We start from the raw sequence: 18,633 nt of genomic DNA, 5'->3' as shown, positions 1-18,633 counted from the left end.
GTATATGTAAGCATTTAAACACTGCAGAGAGTAGAATTAACAGTAACAGTATTGTAGAAATTCATTTCACCGAAACAATAACGTGGCGCACAGTGTGACGCATGCACCAGTTTATTGTATTTCCAGACTTGCTTTCGGCACAATAGCTAGGTTTCATTTGACGTAGACGTGACGTCGACGTAAAGCGCGAAATTTGACTGGCGGTTGGAAGTGAAAAAGATAAGCGCAAAATCACAGACAGACAGTACGCAAAATGCCTATGTCCTGTTGTGTTTACGGATGCTCCAGTAGGTCGACCAGAGAAACTGATAAACGGTATTTTAGGGTACCAAAAATAGCCCAACGAAGAGGAGAAAAATGGAAAATTCTAACCGAAAAACGTAGGAAAAAATGGATTTTAAATTTACGTTTACAGTCGGGAGGAGCAGAGTCTGCCAATGCCCGTGTCTGCAGCGACCACTTCGTCAGAGGTAATGTTATGTTTGCAAACGAACTTATTAGCATTAGGTTGTCGTTAAATTCTCGTTTACTTAGTGCTTTTAAGTTAGTAGTCTAATATTGACTTGATTGGGACTATAGGCTGCCCAAGTGCTTTGGATGACGAAGAGTCGGAGGACTGGGCTCCGACGGTCAATCTCGGCTACGAACGAAAACCCAGATCGGAATCAGTTCTCAAACGAGAAAAAAGAATGAAGCTTAAGGCAGAACAGCATCGATGTGCAGAGGCGATTTTGGATATGCAACAGACGGCTGAGAGCCCGGATTTGAGCCTAGTGACAGTGGAGAACAGGCTACTACACTGCAAAAACCCACCTCCTTAATACTAGAAAAATACACTTATTTTTGGTGAAGATTTGCTTAAAACAAGTGAAATTATCTGCCCATGGGGTAAGTGTTTTTTTCTTAATAAGATTTCTTGAAATAAGAACAATATCTAGATTTAAATAAAGCTAAAAATAAGTATTTTACACTCATTCCAGGGAACAAATCAGAACATTGAAACTTAAAATAAGCTTTAACCACTTATTGTAGGCCACAAATAAGATAATAAAGCTAAAAATAAGTCTTTTACACTTATTACAGGCAACAAATTAGAACAATTGAAACTTAAAATAAGCTTTAACCACTGATTGTAGGCCACAAATAAAGATAATAAAGCTAAAAATAAGTCTTTTACACTTATTCCAGGCAACCAATCATGGCTTGAAACCTAAAATAAGCTTTAACCACTTGTTCTAAGTAAAATGTTGAAGAAATTAAATCTGAAAATAGGCATAAAACACTTATTCTAACAAACAAATCAAGGCAAATAATCTAAAAACTAGTACATTAAATCATTTTTAAGAAATTTCTTCTTTTTAAATTTAGCTAAACACTACTTTAAGATTATATTGCTGATTAAGGACAAAACAAAACTGAAACAGAGTAAAAGTGTCCATCTTTATTTGTCCACTTTAACAATAACCTGCAGATAATAAAGATACAATTGAACAGTACAGGTCCAACATTATGAGTTTGTTTAAGTGGTTTCAACATTTCAACAGCCTTAGAGGTTTCGCCATTGCCCCATTAAAATTGACGAGTGACATAGGAAGACCACAAAGATTCAAATTTCTTCCGAATGACACCAAATACCACAAAACTTGTCTGGGTGAGTAAATGAACATTTTCCATTTTAGAAATAAGACCCACATTGAAAAAACAAACAAAAACAAAACAGAAGTGCCCTCTCCTAATCTTATCTGAAATTTACACACTACTTTCCAATAAATGCATGCCATTCTGCCAGGGCTTTTCTGTAAGATGATGTAGTGTCATGCTCATGAATGGCATCCTGGAGAACTTCTGTCTGAATGACAGACAGCAGGGTTGCCACGCATTTGGGGTAAGTCAGATGGAGTGCATAAAAGTATGCCATCACATATATCATAGCCTCACCAATTTTTTCTTTGTCAAATGTTGTAACTGGTAAATTACCAACAGCAATGACACACTTGCAGCCATCGAACATCACTACTGGACATGACAAGCTTCGTTTCTGGAGGACAGCATCTGGATCTTCTGTAGGCTGCAAGACACAAAAGACATGACAGTCAACATCTTATGTTAATTGTATGTTTTTTTGCTGGGAATTGGTCATAACGTTGGAGATGTCATTATCTTGTTCTTTGTTGGTTACACACATTTTATAGTAGTTTTGACTTATGGTTTATCAAGCGACTCCTTATGTGACCACACTCGTGTACATTAAATACGTTATAAATTAATGAAAACAATAAATTATAGATTTAAGTCTTTCGGCTGAAACTGAAAAAGCATTTTTGAGTCATGTTTGACCGAAATATTTTGTTTGCCAAATTTTCTGTAGATCTTTATAAGCAAATTTTATAAAACTTACCTTCAGGACATGTAGAAATGCTTCAGAAGCATTCCCCATCGTTTTTGGTGGATGGGCAGGTGTGGGAAAGAGGGTTGGAAGAGCCTTCATCAGTGCAAGGTGGGCTTCAGCTGGACAAAGCAGAAACAAACCTTCATAAACATAAATTTTAAAGGATGAGAACTTTGTATTCAAATGGTAAAACTTACTTTTGTCCATGGTCATTGGTGGATTCATTGCCTTCTTTGACACACCGTAGAACTCTACCCTGGAGCAGAATTCTTCCCATCTCAGTTTTACTTGACTGATGAACTTGTTGTTGTGGGGATCCAAAATTCTGCGAAGCTCACCCAACGCCTACAATAGGTTTAAAAAAATAAGTAGACAAATAAAATCAAAATAACTTTACTACCACACCAAATATATTTGAAATTAAAGTGATTATTTATTAACTCTTCCAAAAACTTACATGATGCAATTCTTTAAAGCATGGATATGCATCCAAGATGAGGCAAGCTCTGTTCTCCTCTTTCATGGTGTCTGAGTCAATGAAGGATCTTCTGGCTTCAAACTCGAGGTCTAATAGCTGGGACACATCTTCTTGGTTTGGTTTTGCCTTCTTACACATTTCTTGTAATGTTTTGTAATGTCTTGCTTGTATTTGCCGACTATCCTTGTCAGCTAAGATAGAGAGAAGTACAAGAGCATTTTGGTTTTTCATTGTTACTGAAGTAGACTTCCACAAAACATTAGCTACTACTGGCTGTGTGTTGATAACCATTTTACAAAATTACTAGTACTCACATGAAGTGGAGGCATTGTCAGAATTTCTGACAGGTGATAACAGAGTAGATGCACCACTGGAAGAACTGCGATCAGCATCTTCATCATCAGCTTCTTCATCCCTTGGGTAGAGGTCAGTGAGCCTTCTCTTGGGCCGTCCCCTCTCCGGTGTTGGTCCTTGCCTTTTTACTGGGGTTTTCATATTTTGCAGCCTTTTTTGTAACTTGGCATTAATGCTCTCCTGGTGAAAATACATATATATCATGCCCCCTGAACAAAACAAAATGATTTATATATGAGACACAAATACAAGAACTTACGTGTTTTACGCTTGCATCATTATCCTGCAGCATAGGATAATATTCCACAACTTTTTTAGCCATTGCAGTGATTTCGGTCTTAGAGGGGTATCGCTCCATTTGGCCTTGGCTTGCTCTCAAAAGGGACACCATACTTGTGATTGTATTTCTCACCAATCTGCATCTCAGTTCTTTTGACATGACGCATGCCTGTTCCCTGCCGGAGCAGGCCAACTCCAGGTAACTCTTTCGGCATTGCTCCAACTCACTGTCGGTGTACAGAACATATTCCGGAGGACTGGGGAGCTGCAAGGTTTTCAGCTGGCTTGCATTAGCATCAGCAGTTGGAGGGCCTGTTGCAACTACCCTGGGTGAAGAAGTTGTTTCAGGTTTCTGTGGTAGCGGATGGTCTTCCTGGTTTAGGGTGAGAAAATAAAAATGTCAAGTACTGCTAAAATAAAAGCATACTTTCTGGAGATTAGTTGAACTAAATATTTTTTACATAATACCTCAGGATGAATTATTGACCACACATGTTTTCTTCTGAGAAAGTGCTCAGGCCCAGAAAAAAGGTCCCTCAGATCATCACGGGTCAATGTTAAAAGCATGCGCTCGTCAATGCTTGCAGCTAACAAAAAGACAAACACCAGTTAAACTGTGCAAGCACATAACTGCACAAACATAACTGTTTTTTTAATATAAATATATATATATATATATATATATATATATATACATACACATACACACACACACACACAAATATATTATCAAATATAACCTTTAAGGACAGATACTGTTACATCATCCAGCTTCTCCATTGCTCAGTCACCTGCAAGACAAATGTTTACAATTAGTGTTATGTTAAAAACATTTGAAAAGTTGAATCTTAATTGAGTCCCATGAGAATCAAATTGATTCACGTCAAAGAATCGTTTTGATTGTTCAACATTTTTACCCTTTTTAAAGCTATTATAGAAAAGAAATGTCCAGACAGCCCGGCTGAGGTCTGAAAGGGTTATACAATATTGCCCGGTGAACTTTTACTCACCCAGATTTGTGTCATTGAATTTCATCAATAAGATTATGCTGACTAGGGCTGCCAGATCATGCATCCATTGGACGTAAAATGTACAGCTTATTGCACCAGCAGTATCTGCTCTTACATAACGATCATTAGCTTATAGCTTTAAGTGTTTAAGGTATGTGCTAACTAAAAATAAAGGCAAGATGATAGTTTATTACATTTTAAAGAAATTTGCAGATTGCTCATTGCTATCTAAAATATAAAAGGACACCGGAGTATATTCTCCAGCATCTCACACTTCTGATAATCAGTTGTCTGCTTGACGTTTATTCAGCTGTGTAAAAACTATAACTTTAATCTCAGCCAAACCGATTTACTCAGGAACAAATAAAATACTGAAAAAAGCCAAACAATAACATTTTTAAGTTATTTAAGTGACTTATATATCATGTTCACCTGAGTAGTGAAAGACGGCGGTGGTTTTGAAAATGGTTCGCCCCGAGTCCGGTGTTCTCACGGCTCTAGTGAGCGTTAAACCCCGGCTAGCTATCGAGCTAGTGGGTAACAGACGTCTCCGAAAACGTCGGAGCGCTTTTGAAAATATGTGGTGTCTTGATAAACTGTCCAGATATTTGAAGTTTACACGGCTACATTCTCGCCTGAAAATATGTTAAACGTTTATTTTGTGACCTAGAAAGAGTAATAAGAGAAATTTTAAAACTAACTAGCTGCCGCCATTTTTGGAAACTGAGCTAGGCCGCGCTATGAATTCTGGGATACAGCTTCTTCTTCTTCTTCGGGGTTTAACGGCAGCTGGCATCCTTGCACATACAGTGCTGCCATCTTCTGTTTCAATTTTGAATCGATACACAGCGCTACTTGTTTTACCAACCAGCCTGATTCCTGAATAACACTGTTTTGAGCCCACTTTAATAAATCCAATTAATATCAAAATATTAATTTAAACCCACACCTTGTGAGGGAATACAAGCAGCTAGTAAATCAGTCAAAGACAATTGGAAAACCCTGAATGTGGTTAATTAGCTCTCTTGCTAATTGAAAGAAATTCTCAGTGTGCCTATTAACTTAAGTTAATACAAACGGCTAATACTGCCCCTTATAAATAGCATAGCTAGGAATTCTCACAACATTACAGTAGATACTTCACTAAATAATGTTCTCTGAACCACATGCGAGGGCTGCTAAGCTAACGCTAGCATCCGTTAGCATGCTACATTACTCCTTCCCGCGCTCAAATTAAATTTATTATTCTGTCCGCTTGACTTTAAAACAGTGATTAGACTACACACTACTTACATTCGAAAAATTAAAATTGCTTACCTCTCTTTCTTGACGAAGCTTTCTCTCACAGTTTTTCTTTCAATGCTCAGGTGCAGAAGATTCCTGTGACTCCAAATTCAAACGGAGTTGGGTAACAACTAACATGGAACACGAAGGGGGGTGCACATCTCAATTTTTGCTTCTATATACAATTTAGTGGTTTGTACGTTCATAAAACACAGTCAGTATGATAGGTAAATTTCTTCTTCATTGATTTAAAATAAACTCTTATAGGTGTTATTTCATTTTACCTTATTTGTGACCATTTTTTGTTTTTACAGCTCCAGTTTGTAATACCCCCCTCCCCCCATGAACTTGGTATTTCCCAAACTAGCGCGGCAACAGCTCCACACTGCAACATATTTTTTGCTTGACTTTAGTCTAATACAATGGCCTGTTGGAGGTGTGTGATTTGCTTCGTCTTTGTGGCGTTAACATTGAAGTCTCTCTTAAGTCACATTAATACTGCACACAGTCGCAGTCCAGATTTCCGTGTCATTTGTGGAGTCGATGGATGCGCCGAGGATTACCGTGTTTTCAACTCGTTTTACCACCATCTCAGACGCACACATCCACAATACATCTCCACTGGGAACCCGCCTACAGGATGGCTGACAGCTTCATCCGATGCAAATGTATTAGGAGGCGAAAATTTTGGTACAGCCATTTTTGCCGACTATACTGCCGAACCCAGACAAACTGTTAGCAATGGCAATGGCACTGAAGTAGAGCCACCACCACTAGACCCCCCAGTAACATCGGAGGTGTTGGAGGAGGAGCGACAGGAAAGTCAGAACATGATGGAGCAAGACGCGGCTGAGCTTCAAACACCTCGTCAGAATCAGGTAATGTACTTTATGTGTTTCTGTGTGTACGCGCGCGAATTTTTAATTGTATGTGTGTTGTTTAACCTTAACCAAGCACAGTTACCCCAATTCAGCTTTAGTAAAACCGTAGTAAAGCCTAACTAGAGAAAATGTACTCAGTTCAAGTGAAAATTATAGTTTTAAAGTTATGTGTTTTCTAAGATAAACTACTTGATTAGAATATTTTAATAGGTATGAAGGCCAGTGCTGAATTTCAAATGCATGAATCCGCTGAAATTCAGGCTTGCACAACAATGTAGGCTTAGTTACCATACTTAAACATAATAAATAAACTTATTTACCAGTGTTGTGTACCTGCCTTGGTTGTTGTTAGATGCTCCATGAACCAAGCAGCTTTCAAATTTTTCTTTCAGTTAACTTCAGAGTAGATTCCATAAAGATTGGTTAAGTTTCATTAAATAACTCTTAAATTGTTCATAACATTTGCAGCTTCATTAGCTATCCATTGTAGTATGAATCTTTTAATAGCAAAAATGTACAACAGTTTGGAATATTTCTTTGTTTTGTTTTGCATCTGGTGGAATTTGAAACACATTCTGAGTGAGTCATTTTTCTTACACAATTGTTTTTCTTTTTGTCCTGTAGGGTAAAAGAGAAACTGTTGATCTTGCCAGATGTGCAGCTGCATTTGCTATTGGTGTGCGGGAGCAATGCCACCTATCACAGGTACTGCTTCATCTGATATTATGGGGGTGTCATTGTTAACTTGTTAATAAGTCTGGTTCAATGTAAGGCTGCAACTAATGATTTTTTTTTCATAATCTGTCCACTATCTTTGCAATTAATTGATTGTTTTTCATCGCTGGTTTTATTCAGCTATTACTTTCACCTATATAAGTTATTAAGAACAAATGTACATTACGAAGAAGTTAAGCACAAGAGTTGTGCAGTTCACTGCAATGTATGTAACTCTGGGCACACTCAACAGTTTAAAATAGGCTTAACAGTGTAAAATGTGTTCACTTTTAGGCATAAAAGACAAATGAAGTAGAATTACATAAAAAAAAATAAATGAGGCAATCATTTGTTCACTTTTTCTGTTGTAACCTTTCATGCTCCTCCATCTTGCTCGGTGCAATGTGTTTGTGCCACGTGAGTCATGCATGTGGCATGTCATGCAAAACAATGCCAATTATTGGCTGATTTCTTCTTCTACTGCTCCACTGGTAAATTACAACATTCAGTGGCTCATTAATTTGAGCTAAAGAAATAGAGTTGCATTTTGCTTCTGTTATATTTTCTATTTACGCTTTCATGTCTCTGATGTGTTTTTTTTTCCCCCATCAGAGGAGTGTCAACAACATTGTCCTTGGTGTCCAACAGTATCAAACAGCTCTTCTGACGTCCTTGAGGGGAAAAATAAAGACCATCCTTGAAAGGCAACCTGACAGCAATGGACCTTTACAACAAGAAGTTCTTTCAACACTGGACAACTTTCAGGATCCCTTTCCCATATGTGCAGCTTCAAACCTACAGGACCGTGTAACACAGATGCATTTCAACCCTGTCACACCTGAGGAGATCATCATTTCCAATTATGCCTGTAGAGTTAAAAAGGGAGAATCGAGAGTTCTTGCAATCAAAAACAAGTCTTTCTACTACATTCCTTTGATTGAAAGTTTGAAACAGCTTTTATCCAATTCAAGACTATTTGACATGCTCAGTGCTGGACCTCAGAGTTGCCCCAACGCCAGTTTTTTGTATGACATTAATGATGGAATTATTTTCAAAACCCACCCACTGTTTTCAAAGAAGAACTCTGCTTTACAACTGATACTCTATTCTGATGAGATAGAAATGTGTAACCCCCTAGGGTCACGTGCGAGTGTAAATAAACTACTAATGTTTTATTACACCTTAGGCAACATAGACCCTAAGTTTAGATCAAAGTTGGCTTCCATCAGACTTCTCGCAATCGCAAAGTCTAGGGACATAGATGAGTGTGGGGTAGATATAATACTGCGGAGAATCAATGAGGACTTGAAGTTACTGTACGATGGTGTTATGATTAACACTGTCAATGGGGAATTTTATTTAAACGGAGCAGTTGTTGCTGTGTGTGGAGACACTCTTGCCCAGCATGAGCTTGCAGGATTTAAGGAAGGAGTTGGTTTTGCGTATAGCAAATGTCGTCATTGTGAGTGTACTTTTGATGAAATGCAAGAAAATTTCAATGAACATAGTTTCACCAGACGGACATTGGACGGACACATTAGGCAGTGCATTGAAATAGAAAGGGCAACTACCGAATTTTTGAAATCCTCGCTCAAAACGACTTTTGGCATAAATAGACAAAGCAAATTAGTTGATTTCCCAGGTTTTAATCTCATAGAGCAGATGCCACAGGATATTATGCATGTAATTCTTGAAGGAGTGGCACCAATGGAAATTAAGTGTGTGTTGAAATACCTTGTTTTATCTGGAAATTTGGATTTGGACTTGTTTAATTCTGCCATGCAGAACTTTCCTTTTTCATCAGTGGACATACGTGACAAGCCTTCACCAATTAGTATTGCTACTTTAGCTTCAAGTGACAACAGACTCAAACAATCCTCTGGACAAATGCTTATATTGATCAAGATTGTGCCATTCTTATTGTACAGTGTTGTAGAGAAAAATCCCTTTATCCAGTTTATTTTGGATTTAATTGAAATTGTTAAAATACTTTTTGCCCCAGTTGTGTCTTTACAAACTGTGTCCAAACTAAAAAAAATGATAGAAGATCATCTTAAACAATTCAGGCAACTATTCCCAGAAAAAAATGTAATACCAAAGCAACATTACATGCTGCATCTTCCCTCTCAAATTATTGCCCTGGGACCTGTAATACGTCATATGTGCATGAGATTCGAGTCTAAACACAGTTTTTTTAAACAATGGTCATCCAAATTAAACTTTAAGAATGTGTGCAAGTCTCTTGTAAACCACAATCAGCTGCTGGAGTGTTGCCAAAGTGAAGCAGGAACTGAGCATCCGATATTTGTAAATGAGAAAGAACTAGGTCCTGTATCAGAGGTTGCTAATATGGACCATTTGCAATCAAAGGTTGTAGAGTTTTTGGGGATTGAAGATGCTATACATCATGCCGTTAGAGTAAAGTGGCTTATTTTACATGGAAACAAATACATCTGTGACAGGTCTCTTATACTCATTTCAGCAAATGGTTTAAACCCTATCTTTGGACTTGTAAAAAACATTTTTATTGTTAATAGTGTACTTTATTGTTTTGAATACCAGGTGTATGAAACCTTGGGTTTCAACAAAGACTTTCTTGCCTATGAAATTGCAATTCCCAACCTTGCCCAAGCAACTGAACTGACTGATGTTGAAGACCTACTTGATTTTACGTCATATTACCCAGTCAATTTCAGAAACAGTGTCTATGTTATGACAAAATATAACCTTGAAGATGTCCTTTCTTTAAAAACCTGAAATAAATACCTTCCAATGAGTGACTTTCTTATTTCAAGGAAAAAGGTGAATGTTTCTTATTTTGAGATAATTTTTGTTTTACACTCTATCTAAAAGCTATTTTTGCTTGAAATAAATGTAAAATGGTTCATTTTTAGATATACAGACTAAATAAGGAAAAAAAGTAATATATACTTGAAACAAGTCTAATCATCTAACACATGAGACTGGAAACTAGCTTGTAATGTTCAAAACAAGATGGACAAGATAATCTGGCTAAAATTAAGACAATAAATCTTGTCAAGCTACAAGGAATTTGCAGTGAACCCTGCCATACAATTGCAATGAGCTGCAATCACTTCTCCATCCTCCTTTGCAATTACCCAAGTCTTCAGAGGTGTCTCGTTAGACCGCTGAGAATGGTTTACCTTGAAACAAACAACTGTCACTCTAACGAAGTCCTAAGGATGTGGCATGTTTGTTGACGTTAAAGCCGCTACCGCTAACTGTTAGCGTGTTTAAGATAAAGCAATATAAGAACAAACACTCACCCTTGCAAACATCAAACTGTATCCATCACGGAGACGTTTTGTTCCAAGGTTGTGGACCCACCCGCTGACAAAAAAATTGTACGCCTCCAGACTCTTGAAAGCTTTCATTTGCTGCCTAGTGTAGTAAGAAGTCTGGAGGACCAAGTAGTTGGTGATATCCACAGCCTCGATAGTAGGCAAATCCTTTACTTCTGTGGTGTATTCGGACATTTTCAAAGAATACGGATCACGTCCGATATATTTTTTAACTATCTGTTTATATCTCTCCCGAGAAACGGGGTCTAAAGTTGCACAATAGCTGCTCTCCTGACTCTCCACAGTGTCCTCCATGTTTACTTCCGCCCTCCACTCAAAAATCGCGCTGCCTCCGCACGTCATCAGAACCACGTGACCGCAACCCAACTATTTACAGTGCACGCTACTGTTTTTTGTCAGACTTGAAATAGCCGAAATACCTTCACACTACGGAACTTCTTTGGCTCTTCCGTTCGACAATCTCTCCGGCATTGGAACCATCATCTGTTTTCTCTTCTGTAACCTTCGGTCACGCTCGATTGATTTTTCTAGTCGGCACACTCATTTCCTCCATTACGTGCTGGCTCCATTACATGCTGGCTGCTTCCCAAACAAACACACGTGCGGCTTGGCACTTGTGCTGTACGTAACAAGTCACGCGACGTGACGCTGCGGCTGTGATTGGTTCGGCTCTGCGCTACTTAATTTGGATTGGCTGACCTTTTTTTTTTTTTTTTTTTTTAAGAGGACAAGAGCGGCGAGGTCTATCGCGATAGCTTAATTTCTCTATCGAGTAAAAGTTATATCGCGATACATATCGTTATCGTTCTATCGCCCAGCTCTACACAGCGCCAAATCACAACAACAGTTGCATCAAGGTGCTTTATATTGTAAGGTAGACCCTACAATAATACAATGAAAACAGAGAAAACCAGAACAATTATGTTACCCCTATGAGCAAGCACTTTGGCGACAGTGGGAAGGAAAAACTCCCTTTTAACAGGAAGAAACCTCCAGCAGAACCAGGTTCATGGAGGGGCGGCCGTCTGCCGCGATTGGTTGAGGTAAGAGGAGCAATACAGGAAAAAAACATGCTGTGGAAGAGAGCTAGAGATTAATAACAGCTATTCTCAAATGAAGAGAAGTGTATAAACACATAGTGGGTGAAAAAGCTGACAAAAGATGAAATACTCAATGCATCATGGGAATACCCCAGCAGCCTAGACCTATTGCAGCGTAATTAAGGGAGGATTCAGTGTCACCTGATCCAGCCTTAACTATATGCTTTAGAAAAAAGGAAAGTTTTAGGCCTAATCTTGAAGCACAAGTAAGCCAGAGAAACATGCTCTCTCTTTCTAGTCCTCTGTCAGTACTGTAGCTGCCTAAAGGAAGCATGAATGATGTAAACAGAATTGGTCTTAGCACGGAACCCTGTGGAACTCCCTAATTAACCTTAGTGTGTGAAGACTCTCCACTCACCATTTACATGAACAAATTGGAGTTTATACTAGATAGATATGATTCAAACAACTGCACGCAGTACCTTTAATACCAACAACATGCTCTAATCGCTGTAATAAAATATTATAGTCAACAGTATCGAACGCTGCACTGAGATCAGGACAAGCACGTCATTTGTAACCTTCACTAAAGCTCTTTCTGGACTGTACTGTAACAGAACACTTACCAAAAGTAAACAGCTAAAATGAAAAACAACATTGATATGGACAGCTTTTTGAATGGTCATGGAAGTAAAGGTACTTACCAGCCTGGTTGGTGGTGATATCTATGGAAACATGCTGCGCAGGGTATGGACTCTTATTGCTGACACCATTGACGGCCTGTATCTCGAAGCTGTAGACAGTATGAGCCAATAAGTTGCTGATGAACACCCTGGTCTCGGTCAGGCCCAGCTGTCTTGGAACAAACTCGACGTTGTCATCACAGTGGGAACAGGAACGCCGGTTGGCCTGGCACTTCTTGCACACTATGTTGTAGACGACATCATCACGACCACCCGTCTCCCTGGGGGCATGCCACTCCAGGATCACCGAGGTTTCATTGACAATGGAGATCACATTTCTCGGGCTGGATGGCACGCCTGTAGATATAAAAATTATGAAAGATAAACTTGAGGGTATCTGTGTAAAAGATGTCATCAGGCTGAAAGAAAATTAACACATTGCTTATAAAGAGGAAAACAAAATAGTTTCATACATTTCTCTCCTTTTACTTTTGTCATTTTACAACAGTCTAATAAATACAAATGCTGGTTTTGAGAGCAACTTGTCTTTTTCTTATTTTTCTTCATCTCGAGCACAATTTGGAATGCTAATTTATTCCATTCACACCCAGAGAGATCATACAGCGAAACGTTTGTGTCTATCAAACATTGGTTATTTAGCAAAATGCAGTGTTGCATGGAGTATTCTTATCCAAGTGGCTCTGGAGATTCACGCTCCCATTCACTCCCTCATAGCCCGCAGCTGGAGCGGAACTTCAAAAACGATATTCAGAAAGAAATCAAGAAATAATGAAACTATTGTTTTGCTTGAGTGGTGGCTTAATATCAGGGTGCAGAAAAGTGCCTTGTTTGGCCTTCTGCAATTGCAGCACAATTCTTAAAGAGTTAAAATCTGTTTAAATGCCAGTGGAGAATTACTCTTAGCTGAGAGACCCTTCGACTGCTCAGAAGCAGCCCTCCCAGATACCAGACAAAGCTTTCCAAAACCCTTACCCTAGCTCCTTAGGTTAAGTGAGGCAGCCCTGCAGAGCTGATCTGGTAGCAATTTATCTTGCATAAAGCCTGACCTTTATCATTATAAGAGAAATTAAACTGACCTATTTCTAGACCCATGACTACAGTGAACCGAAAATCAACTCAATTCTAGAAAACCTTTTGAGGAATTACTCGACTCGCCTTCTTCCTCTTTTTACTTTATTTTAGCTTTTGACCACGAGCACCTACAACAATAAGAATTTTATACAGCACATGTTCATGGAAATGAGGAAAATAGTTACCTCAGTCTACAAAGACACAATTAATTTTTGCTGCAAAGCCACACACACATACTCGGTAAGCTAAGTAAAAAATGACAGAACACACAAGAGTGGGAATGGCTGTGTTACTTCTGCAACCTCGTCTCAGGGTCTCAAAAGCAGAGAGGTCAGAGAGACAAAGGGTGTAACCACACAGCGTGATTATTATGGTCTGGATGAGAGGGCCGCTAACGCTCCAGACAACATGGGCAAAAGGCACATAGAAACCAGCAAATTCATATGAAAATGTGTAAAATATGTCATAGGGTTGCTTGAGGGGACTGGAGGCAGTTTCGCAGTTAGGGACTATGGACTGCACTTCATGTTACTCACGCAGCATACATTTTATGTCATCTGTCACATAAATGCACTTGCTGGGAAAAAACATAAGCAGATCTGTTCATGTGGAAAATGCATGCCCAAACCCACAGACAGACTATGGTGTGAATTATATGTCTAACGTCCCAGTTGCAACAATACTCTACATATGCAGGGATGCTGTAAGCAATCACACAGGACTTCCACCTGTATGATGACCTGTACCATGGCTGTTTTAATTTGCCACATGAAGTAATTTGGTGGCAGTTTTACTTGTAGCTCTTGGCAGACATTCCTTCAGTTACATCACACACAACATAATTTGGTTGTGTTTACATACATACTGCTACTACAGAAATAGATCATTTCTCCAATCCCCCTCCAAAAAGAACGCCCACATTTTTTTTTCTTTTTTGCACCACTCTGCAAAGTAAAGACAGTGCACACAGCAACACAAAAAGCAGGCCATTAGCATAGGAACAGTAATGATACATCATTACACATGTGCTTTTCTATAATATGGGCAAGTGCAATATGCGCAAAAGTGTCTGTGCGAATAAGACTGGTGCAGCCATCCACAGTATTTATGTCATACCCTTTAAGCAGATGTGGAAATCAAAATGACACTTTATGATACGGCTAAATAAATCGACAGGGTCACGCAAGGTGAACATGGCTTCCTAGAAAGAAGAGACGCAGCGAGGCAGAAATGCACGGCAGCAAAAAAACACCCCTGAGTTAGTAGACAAAATGAAAGTCTGATCAATATTGTTATGAGTATTATGTCAAAAGTCCTACTGTGTTACTCCTCTCATGTGTTCCTCACACTCACAGGCTGATATGCATAGCGCCCTGTTACTAAGGGGGCTTTAAAATACCACCTGGACTGTAAAACACTACGGCCCAGTTTCCTTCCTTGGCTACTGATATAAAGAGAGCCCCAGTGCCCAAAATAAAAACGTCCAGATATTGTGTACTCATCCACCTTTTGAATGGTCTGAGGCTAGTGCTTCTCTTCTTTCAAACTGTTTGTTTTTATGATGTGAAAAAGGCCTTGGGGGGCCAACAGAAGGTCCCTGTGTGGAGATAGTGATCACAGCCAGAGGAGCCGGGAGAAAGAAAGAGGGGCTGTGTGGGCTGGTGAGAGATGAAAAAAACAACATGTTATAAGGATTAATAGTGACTCTGTAAGAGACTAAAGCAGTCAGAGTCGGAGTGTGTTCGTGTTAGCAGTGCTGCTTGTGAGATTTGGGTGTATTCACAGTGATGAGTGAGGAAGAACTGGAATATGAAACTGATAAAAGTACAATCTACACATCCATAACACTCGACAGTAGCTTTGAACCTTTCTTGACTCTGTGTGAGCGATACTTTAGATGTGTCAACGAGACTTAGGAAAGTTTTGAATATAAGTGGATGCTTGTGCCTGATAGTCTAGATAGAGCATTATGTCTTCAAAGTCAGTACAGGAATTAGAGCAGGCTAGACAATTACCTTGACTTAGCTCCATTTATTACCAGTCACTGAGAGAGGAAACTGGCCAGCTGATGGCTGAGCTGTGGGAAGCACCCTTAACTGACTCCAGAAGTGGATTAAGAAAAAAAAGGCTTGTGAGAAAAGAGCAGAGATTTATTCACTTTGACAGCTTCCTCTCTTTTCCCTTTGAATTATAAAATCAGAGGAAAACAGCTAAATGGGATGATGAGGAAAATGAAGAAAAAAAAACAGATAAACCATTTCAGTTAGAAATTTTTATGGGTTTTGTTTGGATTACAAAAGCACAGACGACATTCGATAGGACTCCAGGAAGTTTTCAGGGGACAGGCCACAGATATGAGTATTGAGTGAGAGCCAATATGGTACAGATTACGCATACTGAAATTCATCAGAACCATACTGCTTTCCTTGTCAGTTCCCATATCTATGCTGATTCAATTACCATCCAAAGATGTTCCCCATGAACCAGTTAGCAGCTGCATATACAGCTTTTTTTTTTTAATGTATAAACATAATAACATACACTCAACAAAAATATAAACGCAACACTTTTGTTTTTGCTCCCATTCCCCATGGGATGGACGTAGAGACCTAAAATTCATCCCAGATACACAATATAACCATCCCTCCCAAACAGTGGTCACAAATCAGTCCAAATGTGTGGTAGTGGGCACATCTGCTATATTGAGATAATCCATCCCACCTCACAGGTGTGCCCATCAGGATGCTGATCTGACATCATGAGTAGTGCACAGGTGTACCTCAGACTGCCCACAACAAAAGGCCACCCTGGAATGTGCAGTTTTGTCTCACAGCAAAATGCCACAGATGCCACAAGCAATGAGGGAGCGTGCAATTGGCATGCTGACAGCAGGAATGTCAACCAGATCTGTCGCCCGTGCATTGAATGTTCATTTCTCAACCATAAGCCGTCTCCACAGGCGTTTCAGAGAATATGGCAGCACATCCAACCGGCCTCACAACCGCAGACCTCGTGTAACCACACCAGCCCAGGACCTCCACATCCAGCAGGTTCACCTCCAAGATCGTCTGAGACCAGCCACCCAGACAGCTGCTGGAACAATTGGTTTGCACAACCAAACAATTTCTGCACAAACTGTCAGAAACCGTCTCAGGGACGCTCAACTGCATGCCCGTCGTCCTCATCGGGGTCTTGACCTGACTCCAGCTCGTCGCCGTAACAGACTTGTGTGGGCAAATGCTCACATTCGATGGCGTCTGGCACGTTGGAGAGGTGTGCGCTTCACGGATGAATCATGGTTCACATTGTTCAGGGCAGATGGCAGCTGAGAATGTCCCAGTTCTTGCATGGCCAGCATACTCACCGGACATGTCACCCATTAAACATGTTCGGGATGTGCTTGACCGGCGTATACGACAGCGTGTACCAGTTCCCACGAATATCCAACAACCTCGCACAGCCATTGAAGTGGAGTGGACCAACATTCCACAGGCCACAATTGACAATCTGATAGACTCCATGCGACGATGTGTTGCACTGCATGAGGCAAATGGTGGTCACACCAGATACTGACCGGTTCTGGGTCCCCAGACCCCCAATAGCGCAAAAAACTGCACATTCCAGGGTGGCCTTTTGTTGTGGGCAGTCTGAGGTACACCTGTGCACTACTCATGATGTCAGATCAGCATCCTGATGTGGCACACCTGTGAGGTGGGATGGATTATCTCAATATAGCAGATGTGCCCACTACCACACATTTGGACTGATTTGTGACCACTGTTTGGGAGGGATGGTTATATTGTGTATCTGGAATGAATTTTAGGTCTCTACGTCCATCCCATGGGGAATGGGAGCAGTAACAAAGGTGTTGCGTTTATATTTTTGTTCAGTGTATTTAGAATTTGGCAGGGTTGCTTTTATTTTTCAGCATAGACTATACATTAAAAAAATGCATATTCAAATCTTGCTTTGTCACACGGAGTACCTCCTGGTGTGTTGATGGGATTTGTTTTTTCTTTCTTTGACACAAGTCCACCCGGACCTCATGCACCATCACCTTTTCCCCTGCCTCCCCCGGACCAATTAGAACTGGTTTCACTGCTCGACTCCCGTCAGTTACCACTCAGCTTGTCATTCTTTTGACTCCACATACTGAGACACCCATTGTCCCAGCATGCTGGGTCACACCGACCTCTCTCCACTGAACCATGCTAACACATGAAAACATTATTTATTTATTTTCATTATTTATTTTTTTAAACACACGCACATCTGTGGGGTAGTTGGGGAATGTCAAACTGGGGCCTTGAGCTTGGGGATCAGAGTGAACATAAAACACTCACTAAAAAAGTCCAAATCAGAATGAAAAGGTTTCACACACAATCTTTGAAGCTTTATCAACATTTCTCTTCAAAATATTTGAATATGTTTTCATTTTAAAAACTGTTAAAACTGCTTTAAAATGAAAATTCAGATAGGAAGGAACATTTTCATTAACAAACCTATAAATGCACATCGCATCGACCAAACGCAGACTCTGGCAGTGTATGCACTGAGGAGCAACAGGAAACAGAGGGTTGGTCACAAAAATGTTAAGGAGAAAGATGATAAAGAAAACATATGAGCAGAGATTTCTTTGCTTAGGCTGAGATGGAACCAATACTTGAAAATACACAGAGAGGTACCAAAGCATCACCAATGGAATGACTACCGAGACAAAAAGGTTGAAATCAAAAAGGAATGAGAGTAAGCTTAAATGTTCTAGCTTAATTTTTGTGGCAGATAAAACCCAATCAACAAGGATATGTGCGTTTAAAAAAAAAGTCTATATTTCCTTCTCCAGACTAAAACACAATCCCTGGGTTTTCAAACTAAAGCTGGTTGAGCGTTTCCAAAATCTTGTTCCACCCAGAGCAGAATGGACACTGGCACAAAGGTAAAACTCGCATGTCTTCAAACAAAAACGTATTAACAGGGATGTAGCTGATTCCTCTCCTCAGGCATAGACTGAAGTCAGAAAAAATGTCTTAGATAAAGGAAATCCGAGGAGCTGGTATTTAAAAGTGCATCTCTGCCTTGGCATATTCATACCCCCAACGGGAAAAA

At 39.7% G+C, this 18,633-nt stretch overlaps 2 protein-coding genes and 1 long non-coding RNA gene across 5 annotated transcripts in view; 1 reads left to right on the top strand and 2 right to left on the bottom strand.

Moving 5' to 3' along the window:
* The window catches only part of LOC309693852 (uncharacterized protein), a 548,750-nt gene that overhangs the window by 135,538 nt on the left and 394,579 nt on the right, over nt 1–18,633 (top strand). The gene's annotated exons all lie outside the window — the stretch shown is intronic.
* Nucleotides 1–18,633, bottom strand: part of ephb1 (EPH receptor B1) — a 187,732-nt gene that overhangs the window by 62,707 nt on the left and 106,392 nt on the right. For both annotated transcript variants that reach the window (XM_082513439.1, XM_082513440.1), the window contains exon 5: nt 12,457–12,792. In XM_082513439.1, the coding sequence (XP_082369565.1) occupies nt 12,457–12,792 (336 nt within the window). The remainder of the gene's footprint in view (nt 1–12,456; nt 12,793–18,633) is intronic.
* LOC309693859 lies at nt 1,427–2,446 on the bottom strand. The gene is made up of 2 exons (XR_014272744.1): nt 2,399–2,446; nt 1,427–2,068 (listed from the first exon to the last, which is right to left on the bottom strand). It is a non-coding gene; the product is annotated as an uncharacterized lncRNA (long non-coding RNA).

Source organism: Aulonocara stuartgranti (genome assembly GCF_965226115.1).
Source record: "Aulonocara stuartgranti genome assembly, chromosome: 18".
Classification (NCBI taxonomy): Eukaryota; Metazoa; Chordata; class Actinopteri; order Cichliformes; family Cichlidae; genus Aulonocara; species Aulonocara stuartgranti.
Note: the sequence above shows the minus strand (reverse complement) of the source record. Positions and strands in the feature narration are given on the sequence as shown.